This window comes from Saccostrea cucullata, unplaced genomic scaffold (genome assembly GCF_032062105.1).
Source record: "Saccostrea cucullata isolate Sc308-1 unplaced genomic scaffold, CSIRO_AGI_Scuc_v1 ctg10434, whole genome shotgun sequence".
In the NCBI taxonomy this organism is placed as follows: Eukaryota; Metazoa; Mollusca; class Bivalvia; order Ostreida; family Ostreidae; genus Saccostrea; species Saccostrea cuccullata.
Genome location: NW_026923912.1, coordinates 1 through 23,216, shown reverse-complemented (window position 1 = coordinate 23,216; position 23,216 = coordinate 1). Strand labels below are relative to the sequence as shown.

The 23,216-nt window shown below is 33.9% G+C and overlaps 1 protein-coding gene across 1 annotated transcript; it reads right to left on the bottom strand.

Annotated features, from left to right (window-relative positions):
• Nucleotides 1–662: 662 nt before the first annotated feature.
• On the bottom strand, nucleotides 663–22,904 carry LOC134265233 (uncharacterized; the record flags this gene model as incomplete). The annotated part of the gene is made up of 21 exons (XM_062747482.1): nucleotides 22,729–22,904; nucleotides 22,115–22,327; nucleotides 21,831–21,873; nucleotides 17,671–17,808; nucleotides 16,998–17,216; nucleotides 14,404–14,567; nucleotides 14,055–14,225; nucleotides 13,668–13,886; nucleotides 13,530–13,572; nucleotides 12,223–12,395; nucleotides 11,914–12,090; nucleotides 11,509–11,730; nucleotides 11,335–11,377; nucleotides 11,017–11,183; nucleotides 10,671–10,847; nucleotides 9,354–9,563; nucleotides 9,158–9,200; nucleotides 7,016–7,179; nucleotides 3,665–3,838; nucleotides 2,119–2,331; nucleotides 663–803 (listed from the first exon to the last, which is right to left on the bottom strand). Coding segments are annotated over exons 1-21 (3,256 nt in total), but the record flags the coding sequence as incomplete, so codon positions are not given.
• Nucleotides 22,905–23,216: the final 312 nt, after the last annotated feature.

The following is a 23,216-nucleotide window of genomic DNA, read 5'->3' as shown; positions in this document are numbered from 1 at the left end:
TCAATTATAAATAAGCAAACAGATTGTATAAAAGATATTAAGAAGTTAAGAGGTTTAAAACTGCACTGTGTAGTGTAATTTTAATGCATGTCCAACTAACTCTAACCAAAGGCCTACATGCTGGATTCAGGGTTCTTTTATTTTCATATAATTTATCTTTTTGTATAATCAGTTTGCCCATTGTGTGTCCTTCAGAAAACTGGACATTTTTAGAGATATAATGTATTTTTAAAATATGATCAATTTATCCCACTCAAAATGCTTGAAATGGAAGCTATGAATTTTTTTGATTTAGGTTTTGTATTCATTGTAATTGTACTAAACTTCCTACATGACCTGGAATGAGGAAAGTTATTTCCAAACATAAATTTGTTTTGGAGGTTTAATTCCTATCCCTATAATGCCCCAGGGAGGCAAACAGGCAACACATTTTTGTACTCCCTTGCTCAAGAAATTTATGCAAATGAAATCAATTTAAAAATTGGTTCAATTATGCTAAAAATAAATAAAAATTATAAAACTTTCAAACTTTTTAACAATGGATCAAACAAAACAAAACAAAAACAAACTGAAAAAAGAAGAAAACAAGGCAACAAGTCACTTGTCAATGAGTGAATTTTGAGACTTTGAAACTAATCATGCAAACTTTTTCCGAGACTTACTCTTCTGAATATATCCAGTATTTAGACTGCAGGGTTTCTTTGGCAATAAAGCATTATCAAACAGCATGGAATCCAGTACACAGGGTCCAGAAGACTCCAGACAGAGACTGATGTTGAGGCTCACTTGGTATTTCCTGTCAGCTTTAAGGTCATACACTTTGTACCTTTGTTTGAATACAGTAAGAAATAAGATAAACTCTCATAATCTTCTAACTATTGTAACTTACATTCTTTTCAAACAGGCTAAAGATTCATTAACCACAATGCTCACTTTTATCACTATGGACCTTTCGCTTATCATCTGCAGATACTGTAAACCAACTTTATTTGCATGCGAGAAATTTTTGTGAAGTTTGCGAGAGTCTTGTCATCGCAAATATTTCTCGCCGCAAAACCAGTCCTTGAAGTGTATGTGTTTACTAACAACAGATCCAAAGGCTCTTATCGTGAATAAATTGTCGCAAACTACTTTATCCCTCATAAATCGCGGAATAAAGTTGTAGGAATAAAAGTTGATTTTTTTCAATTGCCCCCTTTGATTTCAAAACAAGAGGCCCTAGGGCCTTGGCTCACTTTTCTGAAAAATTGTACAAGCTATCACTTCTATTGAACCCTCTAAGTATCTTATATGTTTAAAGCCTTGAAATTCCAAAAATAGGCCATCATGACCTAGTCATTTGGGTAAAAACATTTGGAGAGCCAAAATCTGATAAAGTTTGTCGATTCAAAGGCCCCATTATCTCAAATATATCCATAAGTGGTTATGGTCACCTACTTTTCATTTGGCATACTGTATACAGGGTTATTTTTGCCCCGTGTTATTTTCGCCTTTTCACATCTGAAAACAAGTTTGCCCTGTTTTAAATTTGCCAAAAAGGATTTTTATAAAAGATATTATAGAGTTTAATTTGAATTTGCCCACATCAGACTAGGGCGAAAGAGGCCAAAATTAAACAGGGGCGAAATTTCCCTGTGTACAGAACCCGCAGACTTAAGATACATAAACTGACAACGTTTCAGCTGACACATTCATTCATTTAGGATCAATCTTGCAAAGCACTTTCATTACTTCTGTGTGTATAATATTATATAAATTGGCATGAACATTTGCCCCGAGACACTTAAACATTATTAATAAAATATATTTGATCATATCTGTAATAAAAATGAACAAATGCTTACTTCATTTGGACTACATTCCTCAGATCATAGTGATGTTCAAACACCTTTTTATCAAGAAAAAAAATAGAAAGCTATGTACCGTATGATAATATCAATCTAAAGAAGCCATTTACAGAAGTTTTCAATATTAAAAATATATTTTATTGATAACATTTATGTGATTAGATTGGTAATAACAATCATAGACCTAATGAATGAAATCAATGAAATTATGAAAATTTTACAAAAAATCTAGCAAACGAAAAAAAATCAAATGCGATAATACATCTCTCACCAAACTGGAAGTCATAAAGTGAGATCTCATGAACAAAGTTTTCAATGCCCAGTGAAATCCTTTGATTACAAGGGTCCAAATCTAAGACAGTGCTGAGGGACCTCTGTAGTGGTGTGTGTGTGGTTATACAGCAGTGGACAGCTGTACATGTAGAGGGTAGGTGACACAGTAGTCCAGCTGGTAGGGGGCTAGTCAACACACTGAGTGGACAATCTGTACAGAGTTAGGAACGAGGCATTAATAAATGAATTTAACATTCTTCATAGTATGGACCCTCAACCTCTGCCATCTAAACACTTAACTGAAACAGGCATTGCAATTTTATAGTAAACCAGAAGTCTCTGTCGAGACTGTAGCTCTACTGGTTTATACTTAAAGCAAAGGAAGAGAAAAGTAGCAGCTGGGAAACTTTATAACAGCAATAATTAGAAAAATGATCGTTGCCACTCATCAAAATAAAAACTGATGCACAGAATTATGTATCTTAGTATAGTCTACTTGTGTGCCAAGTTACTAGTATTTTTAGTAACCATGGCAACATTGTTCAATGAAATCAAAAAACGATGCACCGAATTATGTATCTTAGTGTAGTCTACTTGGGTGCCAAGTTATATTGAAATCAGACCAAAACTGTAGGAGGAGTAGCATTTTGAAAGAATTTCACAGAAATTTCTATTTTTAGTAACCATGGCAACATCGTTCCATGAAATCAAAAACCAATGCACAGAATTATGTATCTTAGTATAGTCTACTTGTGTGCCAAGTAATGTTGAAATTGGACCAAAACTGTAGGAGGAGTAGCATTTTGAATGCATTTCACAGAAATTTCTATTTTTAGTAACCATGGCAACATCGTTCATCAAAATAAAAACCGATGCACAGAATTATGTATCAGGTATCCTAGTATAGTCTACTTGTGTCCCAAGTTATATTGAAATCGGACCAAAACTGTAGGAGGAGTAGCACATTGAAAGCATTTCACAGAAATTTCTATTTTTAGTAACAATGGCAACACCGTTCATCGAAATCAAAAACCGATGCACAGAATTTGTATCTTACTTTAGTCTACTTGTGTGCCAAGTTATATTGAAATCGTACCCAAATTGTAGGAGGAGTAGCATTTTGAAAGCATTTCACAGAAATTTCTATTTTTAGTAACCATGGCAACATCGTTCATCGAAATCAAAAACCGATGCACAGAATTATGTATCTTAGTGTAGTCTACTTGTGTGCCAAGTTATATTGAAATCAGATCAATACTGTAGGAGAAGAGTAGCATTTTGAATGCATTTCACAGAAATTTCTATTTTTAGTAACCATGGCAACACCGTTCATCGAAATCAAAAACCGATGCACAGAATTATGTTTCTTAGTGTAGTCTACTTGTGTGCCAAGTAATATGAAATCAGACCAAAACTGTAGGAGGAGTAGCATTTTGAAAAATTGTTTACAGACAGCTAGACAGACAGACGGACGGACGACGGACGCATTACTATCGCATAAGCTCTTCTGGTCTCTGACAAGTATAGCTAAAAAACTAGTTAACCTTTAGTCCATCTATCTGTGTGACTTCTGTAAATGTCATCTGTTTCTTGACACTGTTTGTCTTTCATGTACTGAGCCAGACCCAGATCCTCCAGTAGTTCTAACTGACCATACAATGGTAATGTGGAATTTGGTCTGAAGGCATGCTCTGCCAACCAACTAGACATTGAGAAACCTAAAAAAAAAAATACAAGAATCTAAATCAATTTAGATAAAAGTACCATGGTATTCAACAACTATATCTACTGTAGAGAAAATGAAGACTTATACAAATATAAACACAAAACTTAATAGATTATTTTCCATTCCCAAACTTCAAAAGTTTTATTGTAGTATGAACAATTATTATCTCAGTACCATGTCTACACTACTGCAATGAGTCACATATTCTGTTAGTGAACTTGGCTTGAGGTTATAAAGCATTTTTAGCCAATCAATAGTCATTAGCAATCATTGTACATGAAGTATTTTAATGGTTTTAAATAATTTTCTGCAAAGAAGATACTCTTACATTTTCTGCTATAAATAGTGACTTTAAAAATTTCGTTAACGCATTGTAAGTCGGTTGTCAGTCCCCATAATCCAATATGTGTTTCGTATATAATAAACTTTGTAACTGTAACATTGTTTGAGTTTTATATAAACAGAGGTAATCAGAGATTACAGAGCTGGCCTCAACAAATGCTGTCTTTAAGCAAGACAAAGTCCCACACTAAACTTATAATCTAGAAGTGTGCATCCCAAGATGCAACATTTATCCAAATGAATGTTGGTTTGATAGAGCTTATTGTTACTTTGGATAGACTTATCAAAAATTTCAAACTAGTCAGTCATTCAAGAAATATAATTCAAATCCAGCATCAGAAGCAAGATTGACAGTGTCCATCCCTTGATGCATCATCAATGCACGTTTGGTTTAGATAAGCTTTATAGTCTCTTGATGATATACCTACATCCAAACCTTTAACCTGGTCCAATATCTAGAAAATGTCGTATCTGAAGCAAGTCCAAGGTTAGTGAACTTCCTTAGATGTCTCATCTATAAAAATTTGTGGAGAATGCTGAAATATATGCTTTGACTGCTGCCCAATCCATTCAAAATCATTATATAATAAAATATGTTGAAATCTATGAAAGTTTAATCAACATAGGCCCTATAGTTACTTTACAATGAAGCTGCTCTTAAAACTTTAACCTGGTCACTCACCCAGAAAATGAAGATCAGATCCAGCATCCAAAGTAATTAAGTCTGGTACTTTGAATCCTTACATAATTATGTATTATCCATGCAAGTTTGGTCAACATAGGGATTATAGTTACTTTAGAATGAACCTGCTTTTACCTGTTCATTTGTCCATAGAATGTCACATCCAGCATCTGAAGCAAGTCCTGTGATATGCATCCTTAAATGCATTATCCATGCAAGCTTGGTCAACATAGGGATTATACTTACTGGGAAATAAGACCTGCTCCAGAAACTTTAACCTTCACAAAAATCTTAAATTTGTTAAAAACCAGAAGTCTCTGTCGAGACTGAAGCTCTACTGGTTTGTACTTATAGCAAAGGAAGAGGAAAGTACTTAAGCAGTTGGGAATTGAAACTTTACACTAGCAAAAAAGAGAATAATGATCCTTGAATAAGTTTCTTTATGTTCATAGTGTAGTCTACTTGCATGCCACATTATATTATAATCAGACTAAAACTGTATTTGAAGTAGCATTTTGACAGTAACAGAAATTGCTATCTTTATTAACCAAGGTAATAATGTTCATTGAAGTCAAAAACGGATATAAAGAATTATGTACCTTAGTGTAGTCTACTTGTGTGCCAAGTTATATTGAAATCAGACCAAAACTGTAGGAGGAGTAGCATTTTGAAAGAATTTCACAGAAATTTGTATTTTAAGTAACAACGCCTACACCATTCGTCAAAATCAAAAACCGATACACAGAATTATGTATCTTAGTGTAGTCTACTTGTATGCCAAGTTATATTGAAATCAGACCAAAACTGTAGGAGGAGTAGCATTTTGAAAGAATTTCACAGAAATTTCTATTTTTAGTAACAACGCCAACACCGTTTGTCGAAATCAAAAACCGATATACAGAATTATGTATCTTAGTGTAGTCTACTTGTGTGTCAAGTTATATTGAAATCAGACCAAACCTGTAGGAGAAGTAGCATTTTGAAAGAATTTCATAGAAATTTCTATTTTTAGTAACAACGCCAACACCGTTCGTCGAAATCAAAAACCGATACATAGAATTATGTATCTTAGTGTAGTCTACTTGTGTGCCAAGTTATATTGAAATCAGACCAAAACTGTAGGAGGAGTAGCATTTTATAGAATTTCACAGAAATTTGTATTTTTAGTAACAACGCCAACACCGTTCGTCAAAATCAAAAACCGATACACAGAATTGTGTATCTTAGTGTAGTCTACTTGTGTGCCAAGTTATATTGAAATCAGACCAAAACTGTAGGAGGAGTAGCATTTTGAAAGAATTTCACAGAAATTTCTATTTTTAGTAACAACGCCAACACCGTTCGTCGAAATCAAAATCCGATACACAGAATTATGTATCTTAGTGTAGTCTACTTGTATGCCAGTCTACTTGTATGCCAAGTTATATTGAAATCAGATCAAAACTGTAGGAGGAGTAGCATTTTGAAAAATTGTTTACAGACAGACAGACAGACAGACGGACAGACGGACGGACGCCGGACGCATTACTATCGCATAAGCTCTTCTGGTCTCTGACCAGTAGAGCTAAAAACATTAATTAACTTGATAATTCTTATAGTTGAAAATGAAGCATCTGAAACCTTGACTTATGCAATGAAATACCTTAAAAGCTATTTCCATGCATCTCTGATTAATGTAGGGCAGACATACTGTAGATGGACATCTTAAGACTCTCTTTTCTATGCCTTATATTTTTATGAAGTTCAATGGGACAAATTTCCATGGAAAATTTTAACTGCACACATAGCATAAATTAATACCACGCGAAAAAAGTACTTTTACAGTATTTTGGAGAGATGGGAAATTAAAAACTTAGCTTGTTTTATCCAAAGATTCAAGATACTGTAAATCACTTTTTATTTGTAAGAACTTTATTCTTGCATAATAATACGAGACAATGAGCTTGCGAAAATTTCATTCTGGCATATAATTATAATTATAGTATTCCTTACATTTATATAGAGGAATAATGATACGTGAAAATCATTTCTCACTCATATAGAGTCAATGACTATCAATGAAAATAAGGTGTCACGAAATTTTCATGATCTTCAGTTATGGTCTTTTTTCTTAACTGCTTGGCAATTTAAGGCATGGTTACTTACTTGGAATAAAAAAATCTTTGGCCATAAAGTTGCACACAGGCTTTGGAAACATCACATTTCTGACAATGATTTCTGTCAAGGTGCAGTTGTCTGGTTCATAACACACACTTAGGTTAACACTCATCATGTAGTGAGAGTCAAGGATCAAGTCATAGATGACATAGCTGTTGAATAAATGTAAAAAAAAATGTTAGCACTAAATTTACAACATCCAACATTTACTGTTGAAGACTTACATTCCCTTTTGCATTATTGGTCACTATACAGTAGATTTATTTTAATGAGTTAATACAAATAAAAAATTACATTTTCAAAATCCAGTAGATTCTTTGATTAATCTGCAACACAACTGATTGTCTAATTCAAAAATTTTAACATTTAATCAAATGACAAAGAGAATTATTATATATCTTGATATATATCTAAATATATTGTAAAGAAAGTATGTGGAAATTTAAAATCAAATGGAACTGCAATGTTAATGTCTTTGGGCTACTGCTGCATTTGTGACTTTACAATTATTATAGCTTTTCCTCTCTCTATTCATAATGTCATGTACAATATCCATGTGCTAAGTGGAAGTTACTAATGTTATAAGAATCTTTTATAATTACATAAGCATACATGTGATATGTACCGGCGGTACAGGAAATGTCCCGTATTTTTGACCCCCATCACGGTGTCCTGGCGGTACCACAAAATTCACGGGAAATGAAAATGTGTACCTTATTTTGAAATGTTTACCGGAAACCGCCATTTTTCTTTCATTCCCGCTCTCACAACACCGGAAATCTCGAAGTATGCGTGACTTACTGCCCATAATTAATGTAAACAAAACAGCATGAACAAAGGTGTGAAATATTCCCGTGATAATTACATCGTAATTAGGAGATATCAAAGCGTTTTGTTTAGCTGATTGCTTTTTAATAGGACAGGTTTAACAAGGATTCTTTTAAACTGTAATTTATTAAAAGTAAAGACATTTCAATGAAAACACCATTCACAAGAATCGGAGACACCTTGTGACAGCAAAACGAAAATTTGTCCATTATTTAATCAGGCATACTTATTGCCATACGTATTGTCTATTTAAACACAGATTAAGAGAAATGATTTTTAGTACAATTTTAATAATGAAGCTGAATGGAAACGACCAGATTCATACAATAAAGTGTTTTTAAACACTGTACTTTTTTACTAAGTTCAGCATTTAGCATAGTTTTATGCCGAAATTCAAAATTCTTCAAGAGTTTCTTGAAATGAAAAATAATTAAATCATAATACATGTTATGCAGTGGTGCACCTGAACATTGATTTGAAATTTATTATTTAAAGATAAACATCTTACATTGTTTTTTTGGTCGATATTTTGTACCGTTTTTTGGACCGTTTTTTGGTTAGCAATGTACAATATTTTCACCCAAATTCCAATATTTTGAAGGCTGCGGTACAGTATCTGGGTCTAGAAATGATCACATGTATGCATAAGTAGCTCATATTCCATTTGTATGAATCAGAAAACAAAATGTGTCAACTTGGTACAAGTCAAATATAAAATATGCAACAAAAAATAATTGACTGAATAACATTTGGAGAAATGCAAGGTCTTTGCATGTAAAGCAAAGGCAAAGTACTAGCCAAACTAGTACTAGATAGCTTGGTTTAAAAAAAAGTATACCCTACAAAGCAGTTTTACAAAAAAAAAACAAACAAACAAACAAACAAAACAAACTAGGTGTCCTCTGGTCAGTGAAATATTGACATGCAATGTTGTTCCATAAGAAAACTTTAATAATAGACCTGTTAGTGTTATGAATTTAACACTTTTATACCATTGGACTTTGAACTTCCTGGAATGACCTTAGATCACATCATCAGACCATAATGAATTCTGTTACAGTACCAAGTATGAACTTTCAGCCATTCTTCATGACAAATTTTAGCCTGAACAAAAATTTTATACTTCTTCTGGCAGTGAACTTGAGCTTGCCAGAATGACCTAGTGTCAAGCTTCCTATAATGAATGTGGGTGAAGTGCAAATAAGATTGAAACAAAGAAAGTGAACATGTTTTGAACAAATAAACTTCAAAGAACAAATGAAAATGATATAACAACCATAAAAGTTAATTGTATTTTTATACCTTATTCTATATATTCCCTTGAGATGAAATTGGTTTTTTTGTCCTGTTAAAAAATAAATGGTTATTATTAAGCATAATATTTTTTACTATTCATAAACTGTATTTAAATTAACTCGAATAAAGCTGATTTTCATTAAATCTTTTAAAAGCAGGCCATTATTACATAACATTTGTTAACATCAGGATAAAGACTTGCCAAATTCAAACTCAAGAAGAGATATTTTCTTCCGAAATTCCTCAATTCCAAGAGTCAATTCAAGATTACAGGAGTCAACATCAATAAACCAAGTAAATGTGGTCTCCATCTCTGGATCCTCAGTACAGCATGTCATAGATGTACACCTGGGCCCCACCACACAGTATGTCTTCTTCTTCATGTTGTATGGAAGGCCAGAGATTCGACAGGCTGAAAATTTATCAGGAGTATTTCATAAAATTCTGGTGCACACACAAAAATGTGCATACTGAAACCTAACTATCTTGTCAATAATAATGAACTACTGTCAGGTTCATTGCATACCCTTCTTTCATACCAACCATCTTGCAACAAAACTCAATCTTTGCTTTATAAACCTAAAACCTGTATAAAATTTTCAACTTTTTAATCCAGTAATTTGACCTTGTACATGTAATACAGGGATATGGGTGCAACATATTTTCTATCTGCATAATTTGTTGTCAATTAGAAGGTTCTACAACCTTTGCTACAAAATGGTAAGTAACTTCAAAAGACAAGAATATATTACACTTTCTGTGACCTTAACTTTGTTTTCAAAGATCTTGTTCCAAGTCCCACAATCAGAAAAATATCTTCAAACATGTAGCAAAAAAAACTTAATTCTTTCATTGGAGTATTCTTCTCTAAATGGTATAATCTACATTATCAATTCACCACATTTGTGTCCAATATTGTCAATAAAATGCTCTGGAGATAGTTTTGGCAAAAATACAATTTATGTCAGTGACTTGTGTGCAAAAATAACCATGAATCAGTTTAATATCTTGGATTCATATTATAAACAATCAGAGTGGAAAATAGGACTCTTAGTTATAAGAGTATAATACTGGCATAACCTGTAAATACACTGGTTCACCAAATTACCCCAAAAAATTAAGAGTGGGAGGGGGGCTTTTCCTTCATGACAGTTAAATTATTTGTATGACAGTAAAATAAATTACAAAAGTTCATCATAACTGCATCATATGTGGCTGTAAAATTTTTTACGGGATACAAAATTTATCTTTTCCTGTGTTGGCCATACTTAATTTGTTTTTTTTTTATATACTGTAAAAGCACAAATATTCGTGGGGGATTAAATTTCGTTTATTTCGTTGTTAACAATATTCAACGAAATTAAATCCCACACGAAATTGTATATGACTATATACTGGATAGGGTTACTTTCAAAACAACGAAATTAAATGCCCACGAAACTATTTTTCATGACAAAACAACAAAATTTTATGCCCATGAAAATTTGTGCTTCTACAGTATATAGAAAATGATAGAAACCTTTATCTTGAGTCCAGCCATTGTAGGTGGGCCAGTATGGTGCTGCAGTCCTGCTACATCTAGATCTCATTCTGTAGCTGGCTACACCTGTCTGATCTTCAAATTTTGCCACAATATGAGGCAATTTAATATTTGCTGAATACCCACTGTTATTTTTCCAAGTAGAAAGTGATTCCGCTGAAATTTATGAAAAGTGAATGCAATTAACAGTTGTGACACTTACAAGATATATAATATAATTGATTTTATTAACATAAATTTTCAGTTTTAGATACTGGTAATTGAATAATCTGAAAGTGATTTCATGTTTTTTTAAAATTCCATTCTTTATTATTAATAATCCTACCTGGCTTGGGTTGAAGATCATACCAATGACATGATGCTTTTGGAAGAAGCATGTTTTGAAATATTGTTTGGTTGCTTACTTCACAGATACTGGGACTTTCAACACAGAGACTAATATTCAAACTGATAAGGAGTTTGTTGGCATGGTCCAAATTTTTTATCTCAAAGCTGAAAAATATATGCATGCATACATGTATATTTTTATTATATTTCTTATAAAACACAACAAGGGAAGGTGAGGAGAATTATTAACTTTCAGAAAAAAATAAAGATCTGTTACATATAATTAACAAAATGTTTGTTTGATTTATAAACTTACTCCATCTTCAAAACACCTTGAAGCCATATACTCTTTTTCATTCCTGCAGAAGAAAAAATATTACTCAGAAGAGTATGCATACAGTAAAACCTGTACAACCAAGACACCAAAGGTTCCGAAAAAACTGATTGGATAATACCACATTAGGATTAGAGAGAAGACTTGTTAACTTACTTGCTGATAACATTTTGTTTATTTCCATTGATACCTCCCTGAATGTCCATCTATCAATGCCAACAATTATTTCTGAAGTACAGGTATCAATTTGAAGAAAAGTGTGGAAATATAATCCTAAGACACTGCTTGAAACACAACACTCTAATCCTGTGCAAAGACTTGGAAGATGGCAGACAACACTACTGTTAAGGGTTCTCAAACTCTCATTAACAGGACACTCTAAAGAAATTATCAAGACTAGTTAAAATCCCAGTGGAACACATCCTTGATTTGAAAAAATATAAATTGAAAATAGATTTTTATGTAAAAATTATGAACAATTGATCTCCAACCCTCTAATTCAAAATAAAGGGAATGCATTTAAAGCATAAATAAAGGACTACAGTATTCAATGTATCTTGCCAGAATTCCAGTCGTTGCTGTTGACAGGAACAAATGGAGCTCCTGTTACGTTACAGTCCCTATTCTCCTTAAACCTGGACAGTTGTAGAACTTCCATTAGATCCTGTAATGCATTTCCTTTCAGTGGTGTGGAATCTGGATATCCATTGGTGGCCAGCCAAGACTTTACAGAGAAAGCTTGAAAAGAAAATTCATCCATTTACAACTAAACTGATTTCCTGCTTTCTAAATTCTCAGCTGTTTTAAAAATGATCTACATGATTCCCAAGTAAATTCTTAAGTCAGATATTAATCTTTGACTCATCCTACCTGGAATAGGTTCCTCTGATTTCCAGTTACAATATGGCTGGGAATTAGACTTTGGCAGTCTGGTGTTGGAGAGGATAATGTATTCCTCACAATTAGAGGTACCTTCCCAGCAAGAACGAATGGAAAAACTGACCAAGTCCATGTTGGCATTTGGTAGATCCTCAAGTGTGTATCTATAAGAAAGGGGAATAATTATTACAACTTAGCTCTGAGGATTAGTTTTTAGCTCACCTGAGCCGAAGGCTCAAGTGAGCTTTTCTGATCAGAATTTGTCCGTTGTCTGTCGTCGTCGTCGTTGTTGTTAACTTTTCACATTTTCATCTTCTTCTCAAGAACCACTGGGCCAATTTCAACCAAACTTGCCACAAAGTATCCTTGGGTGAAGGGAATTCAAATTTGTTCAAAAGAAGGGCCACGCCCTTTTCCAAGAGGAGATAATCATGAATTAGAGAAAAATTATTGGCATTTTTAAAAAATCTTCTTCTCAAGAACCACTGGGCCAGTAAAGATGAAACTCATGTGGAATCATCCTCAGGTAGTGTAGATTCAAGTTTGTTCAAGTCATGAACCCCGGGGGTAGGGCCGGGCCAAAATGGCCGATCAATGTTTTACATAGGAATATATAGGAAAATTCTTCAAAAATCTTCTTCTCAAGAACCAATGGGCCAGGAAAGATGAAACTCATGTGGAATCATCCTCAGGTAGTGTAGATTCAAGTTTGTTCAAGTCATGACCCCCAGGGGTAGGGCGGGGCCAAAATGGCCGATCAAAGTTTTACATAGGAATATATAGGAAAAATCTTAAAAAATCTTTTTCTCAAGAACCATTGAAACAGGAAAGATGAAACTCATGTGAAATTATCCTCAGGTAGTGTAGATCCAAGTTTGTTCAAGTCATGACCACGGGGTAAGGGTGTGGCCAAAATGGCCGACCAAAGTTTTACATAGAAATATATAGGGAAACCTTTTTAAATCTTCTTTTCAAGTACTTCAAAGCCAGGATTAGTTATATTTGTATGGAATCATCCTCAGGTAATGTAGATTCTAGTTCGTTCAAATTATGATCCCCTTGGGGGTTAAAATTCAAGCCCCCCCCCAACTTAAGTTAACTTTCAGGTCTGATCTGATATGTGTTTTTTCCTAGCTGATGTGCTCAGGTGAGCGCTGTGGCCCCTGGGCCTCTTGTTTGCTTGTACCACAGAATTTTGTGCAAGATTCTTTATCCCTATGTATGGGATCATAATAGTTAATAAAGTAAGTAAATGTAAGCAATATTCTTACATTTATTGTTTAGTTATTAAAACTTACTTTAGTTGATAAATTTCACTCATGTCTAGCATTTCTTCTGTACCTAAAATTCAGAAAAATTAACCAATATGACTAAAATGTTTCTTTCACAAGATTAAAACAAATTATTATAATTCTGAATGTTTAAATGAACGTTACCCCAGTTGTTGTATGAGCTAGGCTGTATTTCCCTGGTGAACTTGTCTATCCCCACACTGATTCTGTCTTGACAGTAGTCCAGACTGAGACTGATAGTTACGTGTTTCATCAGAGGTTCAGCGTACAGACAACACACCACATCAGAACAGGAGGCTCCCAGGTTACAGCTGATGGCTCCTCTTACAACTGGTACATTATTGGGAAGGGCAATGGGGCAATCTTTGTAGAATAATTCATATATTAAATTTAAAAATTCCAAAGTGACTTCAAATCAAAAAGAGTTTGCATTTGTTAAGCTATAAGAAAGGAATTAGATAGCCTATGCCTTTTTAACACCATATTCACCGATAATAAATAATATATCAACAAACAACACATCAACTTTACCATTCGTCCATCCAGCAGAAGGGGAGGCAAATATTCCTGATGTTCTTTCACAGACTTGGGTGGAGTTATACAGGTACCCATGCATTCCTAGCTCCTCCTCCAGTCTAGCAATGCTGTGTTCTTCCATTGTTGTGTACTTATTCTGTGTCTTCCATGAACTGAATGTGAAATCTAATTCAAAAATATATGAAATATCATGAAACCATCTTTTAACAATATGCATATTACAAAACTCAAATTTCAAACTCAAAACATGCATTAAATTTTAAAATTTTCAAAGTTAAACAAATAACAAGCAATCAAAAAACATTGATTTTTAGCTATTAATTGCTTTTTGGTGAACTCTCACCCTCCACTGGGATTCCAATCTTCCAATTACAGGATGATTTGGGAAGAAGTGTGTTATTTAGTACTGTAACTTCTTGTTCACAAGGTAATCCATCTTCTAAGCAAACCATAAATCTAAGAGTCACTCTGAAAGTGTCTGCTCCTTGAAGATGTGTGACCATAAACCTGAAATATTTTGCTATTTTTTTATGCACATTCAAACCAAAAGAATTAAATCTGATCTAAATTACAAAATGTGTAAATTCATCTACACACACAGTGATAAGAATAATTTATTTTCCACTCTGATAAAAAACAAGAGGCCCAAGGGCCTTGATTTGCTCTTCTGATAAATTGTACAACCTATCACTTGTATTTGAAGCCTCTAACCCTAAGTATCTAAAACCTAAGTTGCATCAACTGATAAAAAGTTTGATGATTCTTAGCCAATTAGGACTGAAGATATTTTAATAAAGCTATAAAAAAAAAACCATGAGTAGGTAACGGTGACCTACTTTAAGATTGAAGTTTTCTGAGGACTCATGATGCATTAATAGACAAACTAAGATTGAAGATTCTAAGCCAATATGTATTTGTGATATATTTAAAACACCTTGACCTACTTTTTGGTCTACATTCTTGGAAAACCCAAGATGCATCAACTGACAAAGTTTGATGATTCTAAGCAAATAAATACCTGAGATATTCAAAAGTAGGTCACTGTGACCTACTTTTTGGTCAACATTCTCTGAAAACCCAAGAGGCATAAACTAACAAAGTTTGATGATTCTAAGCCAATAAGTACCGGAGATACTTAAATATAGCCATAAAATGTCAAAAGTAGGTCATCGTGACCTACTTTTTGGTCAACATTCTCCGAAAACCCAAGATGCATCAACTGACAAAGTTTGATGATTCTAAGCCGATAAGTACTGGAGATACTTAAATATATCCATTTAATGTCAAAAGTAGGTCATCGAGACCTACATTTTGGTTGACATTTATCAGAGGCCTAAGATGCATCTGCTGACCAAGTTTGATAATTCTAAGCCAATGAATACCTGAGATATTCAAAAGTAGGTCACTGTGACCTACTTTTTGGTCGACATTCTCTGAAAACCCAAGAGGCATAAACTAACATAGTTTGATGATTCTAAACCGATAAGTACCAGAAATACATAAATATAGCCATTAAATGTCAAAAGTAGGTCACCATGACCTACTTTTTGAGGCTGTTCGAAATTCATGACCTCCCAAAACCCAAGATGCATCAACTGACAAAGTTTGATGATATAAGCCGATAAGTACTGGAGATACATAAATATAACCATAAAATATTGAAAGTAGGTCACCGTGACCTAATTTTTGGTCATCACTCTCCGAAAACCCAAGATGCATCAACTCACAAAGTTTGATGATTCTAAGCCAATAAATACCTGAGATACTGAAATATAGCCATAAAATGTCGAAAGTAGGTCACAGTGACCTACATTTTGGTCAACATTTTTCAGAGTCCCAAGATGCATCAGCTGACCAAGTTTGATGATCATTGGTCTGAAGGTAATCAAAATATGCCTTTTAAACAATTTGAAAACAAATGCCTGCAAAATTCTAAAAGTAGGTCACAGTGACCTACTTTTACTTAAATATGTTTTAAGGTCCCAAGATGCAGCAACTTACAAGATTTGATGATTCTAACCCTCTCAGTGTCTGAAATAATGGGATGAAATGTTTTAAAAAGAATAAGTCATAAAGTTCAAAAAGTAGGTCATGGTGACCTACTTTTAAGTTGACGTTGTTTAAGGACCCAAGATGCATCAACTGACAAAGTTTGATGATCATAGGCCTTAAAGTGTCCTAAATATGCCTTCAAATCAATTTGAAAACAAATCCCCGCAAAATTAAAAAAGTAGGTCACCGTGACCTACTTTTGAGTTAACATGATGTGAAGTCCTAAGATGCATCTACTTACAAGATTTGATGATCCTAGTCCTTATAGTAAGCAAAATATAGACATTTTCATTAATTGTAAATTTAGGTCAACTTTGAAGTGACCTTGAGACCACGCCCTTTGCCCCAGGGTCATGCCTTGAACAATTTTTAATCTTCAACATATCCTGATCATTGTATGTAAGTTTGGTGAAAATCTGCCTGGTGGTTCTGAGAAGAAGATTTTTTTGCAACCAGTACTTTTGGTTTTGTTTTCCTGATTATCTCCCCTTGTTTTAGGGTCCCAACCCTTATTTTAGTATAAATGGTAGCCCTTGGGCCAAGGATACCCTGTGACAAATTTGACACTGATTGGCCAAGGGGTTCTTGAGTTATGGCCCATATTCTAAAAAGTTAACCAGTACTTTTGGTTTTGTTTTCCTGATTATCTCCCCTTGTTTTAGAGTCCCAACCCTTATTTTAGTATAAATGGTAGCCCTTGGGCCAAGGATACCCTGTGACAAATTTGACACTGATTGGCCAAGGGGTTCTTGAGTTATGGCCCATATTCTAAAAAGTTAACGCACACTGCACACCGCACGACACACACCGCACAAATGGCCAAAGCATTAGCTCTTTGAGCCTTTGGCTCAAAACTTTAAAAAGGCAATATTTCTTCTATATTACCTTAACCTGTATATCCCCTTCATCCAATAATCATGCCATTCATCAAACTTGAAATCATACATTATGGTTGGTCTTACACTAAATTTATCAATTCCGTACTCAATCACCCATTCACACGAGTCATCATTAAAAACTGGACTGACTGAGATTTTAGCCTGGTTAAGTCCATACAACAGCGAACACTGGTACAACTGGACATCATATGACAGGTCACATAGTCTGGCAAAGATGACAGTTTATTTGTTTTACTGTGGTGGGAGAGGTAGAGAGAGAGAGAGAGAGAGAGAATTTATTATGACTTCACTTTATTAACTTCTCAATTTTTACACCATATTTGAATAAATGAACAAAATACTTTTGATAAAAAGGAATTTTTTTACCATTATTCCATCCATTGCTAGCATACATAGATTCATTCTTTTGTCTGTTACATGAAGCATTTGATACGTAGCTAGATATCCCCATATAATCATACAGATAGACCAAATCTCTTTCTGTCAAATTTTTATATCAAGCTGATTATCTAGGCTGTAGTTTGACAAAGAAAATCCTGCAATTAACAAAACAAAAATAATTAAAAATCAGCTTAAGACGCAACTAACATGAAAACAATGTAAATTTTCTATCTTGCTCTTTTTAGCAAACAAACCTGGTTTGTCATAGTCTAGCTGACCCATGCATGTTTTCTTTAAGGATAGAATTTTTGAAAATTGCTGCAACAAAGCTACAGGGTTTGTAACTTTCCCAGCACAGTGATACATTAAGGTCGACAAGGTAGAGACTCTCATCATACAGGTCAATAATCTTGTAACTGACAAAATAAATAAATATTCATTACATGAAAAAGAGAATATTATACATGTACGAGGGTTGTCCAACAAGAGGCCCATGGGCCACATCGCTCACCTGAGTAACTTGGGTGATGCAGATCTTTATAATTTCATTTATAAATGCCCAACAACCCCCTTCCCTTTTTTATTTTAAAACTTTAGAATCTACACTACCCAAGGATGCTTCCACATAAGTTTCAGCTTTCCTGGCCCAGTGTTTCTTGAGAAGAAGATTTTTAAAGATTTGTTCTATATTTTTCTATGTAAAACTTGGAATTCCCTATTGTGGCCCCGCCCTACCCTCAGGGGTCATGATTTTAACAATTTAATATCTACACTACCCAAGGATGCTTCCACGTAAGTTTCAGCTTTCCTGGCCCAGTGGTTTTTCAGAAGAAGATTTTTAAAGATTTGTTCTATATATATTTCTATGTAAAACTTGGATTCCCTATTGTGGCCCCGCCCTACCCCCAGGGGTCATGGTTTTAACAATTTAATATTTGCACTACCCAAGGATGCTTCCACATAAGTTTTAGCTTTCCTGGCCAAGTGGTTCTTGAGAAGAAGATTTTTAAAGATTTGTTCTATATATTTCTATGTAAAACTTGGATTCCCTATTGTGGCCCCGCCCTTCCCCCGGGGGTCATGATTTGAACAATTTAATATCTACACTACCCTAGGATGCTTCCACATAAGTTTCAGCTTTTCTGGCCTAGTAGTTCTTGAGAAGAAGATTTTCCAAGATTTTTCCTATATATTTCTATGTAAAACTTTGATTCCCCATTGTGGCCCCGCCCTTCCCCCGGGGGTCATGATTTGAACAATTTAATATCTACACTACCCTAGGATGCTTTCACATAAGTTTCAGCTTTTCTGGCCCAGTAGTTCTTGAGAAGAAGATTTTTAAAGATTTGTTCTATATTTTTCTATGTAAAACTTGGATTCCCTATTGTGGCCCCGCCCTACCCCCGGGGGTCATGATTTTAACAATTTAATATCTACATTACCAAAGGATGCTTCCACATAAGTTTCAGCTTTCCTGGTCCAGTGGTTCTTGTGAAGAAGATTTTTAAATATTTGTTCTATATATTTCTATGTAAAACTTGGATTCCCTATTGTGGCCCCGCCCTACCCCCGGGGGTCATGATTTTAACAATTTAATATCTGTACTACCCAAGTATGCTCCCACATAAGTTTCAGCTTTCCTGGCCCAGTGGTTCTTGAGAAGAAGATTTTTTAGTGACCCCACCCTATTTTTGACTTTTCTTGATTATCTCCCCTTGTAGAGGACTTGGCCCTTCAATTTAACAATTTAAACTCCCCTTCACCCAAGGATGCTTTGTACCAAGTTTGGTTAAAATTGGCCCATTGGTTCTTGAGAAGAAGTCGAAAATGTGAAAAGTTTACAGACGGACGGACGGACAGACGGACGGACAGCTGGACAGACAGACGGACAGACGGACGGACGACGGACAAAATGTGATCAGAAAAGCTCACTTGAGCCTTCGGCTCAGGTGAGCTAAAAAGTTCTTGGACAATGACGTTTTTGTTAAAATAAATGGTTCAATCTGCATCTATTGTATATCAAAATATTTCTCATGAAAAAATAAGTCAGAATGATTTAATTTTTATTAATGAAACTTAATATTTTTGTAAAAATCGGGGTCTTTAAAGATCGCAGATTGACGTTACGCTAATTTCATTATAACGTCAAATATTTGGATATTGACTAAACACACTTTCATGGACACACACAAGATTTCTTTTTAAAGGTGAAACGCTCTTTAAAGTTCTAGCAATAATCTTTAAGTATATATTATAATTCATTTAATTTTTAAATTTCAAAAGAATACACACAAATTTACGAGCGTCATCTAAATTAACAGTTTGTATACCCAAACTGTACAGCCCAGTCCGACGATGCGCTAGATTTATAACAACGTCATGAATAGAAATCTCCATTTACAGTTAATTACACGAGTTTTTAAATTCTTGTAGTGTCTTTGTATTTATACACACTGTTGAAAAATCGTATATTCTAATCCCGAATCGGTACATTCGATATATTTCAATAATTTTGAGTTGTTTTAACAAACATTTTGTCTCTTACATCGTTTCAACCGTTATGAAGCTTAATTTTTTTACCGGACGCTGCCCCGTGCCGATGGACGATGTCACTTTTTCTGTTGAGTTTTGACACGTCCCTGCTAAGGTTTTCTTTGTGTATTTTCGTTGTCTATATAGTAAGCGATATTGAAGATATCATAAAATGATAATAACATCTTTATTTGTGTTACATAAAATTTTTATTAATTTTTGACTTGTTTTATATAGAAAATAATCATTTTAATCTGAACTCTTTATATCTGAGTTTACATCATTTTAACCTTGGTCCGTGCGCACTATCCGCGACCTCTAAATACCCCGATTTTTACAAAAATATTACGTTCCATCAATAAAAACTAAATCCTTCTGACTTGTTTTTTCATAAGAAATATTTTGATATTCAACAGATTCATATAGAACCATTTATTTTCACAAAAACGTCATTGTCCACGAACTTTTTGGACAACCCTCGTATATCCCCATTACATTAAAAGATCACTACTCTCCTGTCTAGAACCTTATACATGCCAGAAAACTTCAACAATCCTTAAGACTTCATGATAAATTCTAGACCAGGTCATAAGCAATCTTAATGATACATTCTCAGTCCACAAAAATATTCATAGCATTATTAGTTTCTATCCTAAATAAGGTATGACCTGCAGAGGGAATTTAACTTTTTAAAATAGTATTGCCATGAACTTGATCAAGTTCATGACAAAAGTTCAAATCATAAGAAATTATGTGTTAAGCTACAAACTAATTTTGTTCCCTTCCAGTGACCTTGACCCTCTCAAATTGACCTTTCTTAAAGGCCATAACAGATATCAGGTTATATTTATGCAATCGTTATATAAACCAGAAGTCTCTGTCGAGACTGTAGCTCTACTGATTTGTACTTATCAAAAACCATTGTACTTTTTTATGTATCTTTGTGTAGTCTACTTGTGTGCCAACTTATTTTGAAATCAAACTAAAACTGTACAAGGAGTAGTGTTTTAAAGGAATTTCACAGAAAATTCTATTTTTAGTAACCATGGCAACACCGTTCATCGAAATTAAAAACCAATGCACTATTCTATGTATCTTAGTGTAGTCTACTTGTGTGCCAAGTAATATTGAAATCAGACCAAAACTGTAGATGGAGTTGTGTTTTAAAGGAATTTTACAGAGAATTCTATTTTTAGTAACCATGGCAACATCGTTCACCAAAATCAAAAACTGATGCACTATTCTATGTATCTTAGTGTAGTCTAATTGTGTGCCAAGTTATATTGAAATCAGACATAGTAGCGTTTTTAAGGAATTTCACAGAAAATTCTATTTTTAGTAACCATGGCAAGACCGTTCATCAAAATTATAAAAACCAATGCACTATTCTATGTATCTTAGTGTAGTCTACTTGTGTGCCAAGTAATATTGAAATCAGACTAAAATTGTAGGAGGAGTAGCGTTTTGAGAATTGTTTACAGACAGACGGACAGCTAGACAGACAGATGGACGGACGACGGACGCATTACTATCGCATAAGCTCTTCTGGTCTCTGACCAGTTGAGCTAAAAATAGGATTTCGAGATTTCTTCCTTACAAAGTTATAGAAAGAAATCAAGTTCAATTCCTTGATTATTTAAAACAAAATAAAAACCTACAAAACAATACTTGTTTGCATGAAACATTTACATCAATCATAAATATCCAATATGTCTTCCTCTTAAAGTTATGTTCCATATCGCAATTGCATGGATAGATGAATTTTAAAAAATGCATGGCTAGGACAAATCTTTTAAGTCATCTTTTGTTTGCAATGTGTATGATAAGCCATATTCCAAGGTCACCTAAAAAATTTGATTTTGTTTGGTAGTGAATTAAATGAATTTGACAACACATGGATACTTACTCCAATCGAATCACTCCCAGCAAATAATATTGTTGTTCTTTACCTACATAAAATAATAATATTAATAATTAAATACAGTAAACTTCTATCATATTGATTCACATTGCTTGTTAATAAGTCAAGTTCTGATAAATTAAGAAATTTCAGAAAAATCATTGACTGTTAAAAGCCCTCAAAATCAAATTAAACTTGTTTAACTCGACCAAGTGTCTGCTTTCTTATCTTTCATGTACTATTTTTCGAACAGGTTCCAATATAAAATCATAATGAAATAATATAAGTACCCCATTGAACATCTGTGAAAAGTATTGCAGCTTGAAGTTTTTCAATATTGAGAAAAAGCATTCTGATGCAGGGATCAATCTCCATTGAGACTTCAAATGTAGAATTTGTTAAATCTGACTCCACACAACAGATGACTTGGTTACAGGTTCTTGTCAGATTACAGGTTAAAGGGTATGCGGTCAAGGAAGGTAAGGAATTCTGGTCCAAACAGTCTGGAAATAGAAACATTTTTTTCCAAAAGAAGAAAATACCGTAAACCAACATTTATTCGCATGCGAGAAATTTTTGCGAGGTTCGCAAGAGTCTTGTCATCGTGAATATTTCTTGCCGCGAGCTGGTCCTTAGTCTCATTTTCCATTAAAAACAGTTCCAGAAAGACTTGATCGCGAATAATAATCGTCGCGAACTAATTTACTCCCAGTAAATCGCGAAATAAAGTCATCGCGAATAAAAATTGGTTTACAGTATTAGTTTTGTCAGTTGTAAAATTATAATCTGATTAAGATACTAATAAGAAATCAAAATCTGAGTACATTTTTTCCACTTAGTATTCATACTGCTTTGTTCTCGTTATACATAATTACATTCATCATATCTATGTTGCTAAAATTACCATTATGCCAGCCTGCTCCACCTGGAGGAGATTTGACTGTACTACACAAAGAGTCAGATTTGAGGTAAGGTCTTATGGAGAGGCTCTCTAAGAGTTCATCTGACTGGTGTTTCTGTAAAACTTCCCCCTCTGGTTTGTACATCTCACTCAACCACTTGCTTAGGGAAAAATCTTAAATATAATGTTGAAAACACTGTTATAAGAATAAGATATTTTGTTTTATTTTTAAGTGTTAGTACTAGAAGATTCCAGGACATCAGTTTTTCAGTCTATCCATCTGTTTGTCCACAAAAACTTTAACCTTACATGTATGCATACAACTTTTGATTGATTGGAGCTAAAGGTTATACAATGCAAGTGTGTTCACTGTGATAAGATCTTCTTTTGGGTACTAATACTTATAACTTTTTGGAGTATGACCACTTTTGTTAAACTTTACCAAATATTAACCATTCATTGGCCATAACTTTTGAATAATTAGAGCTAGG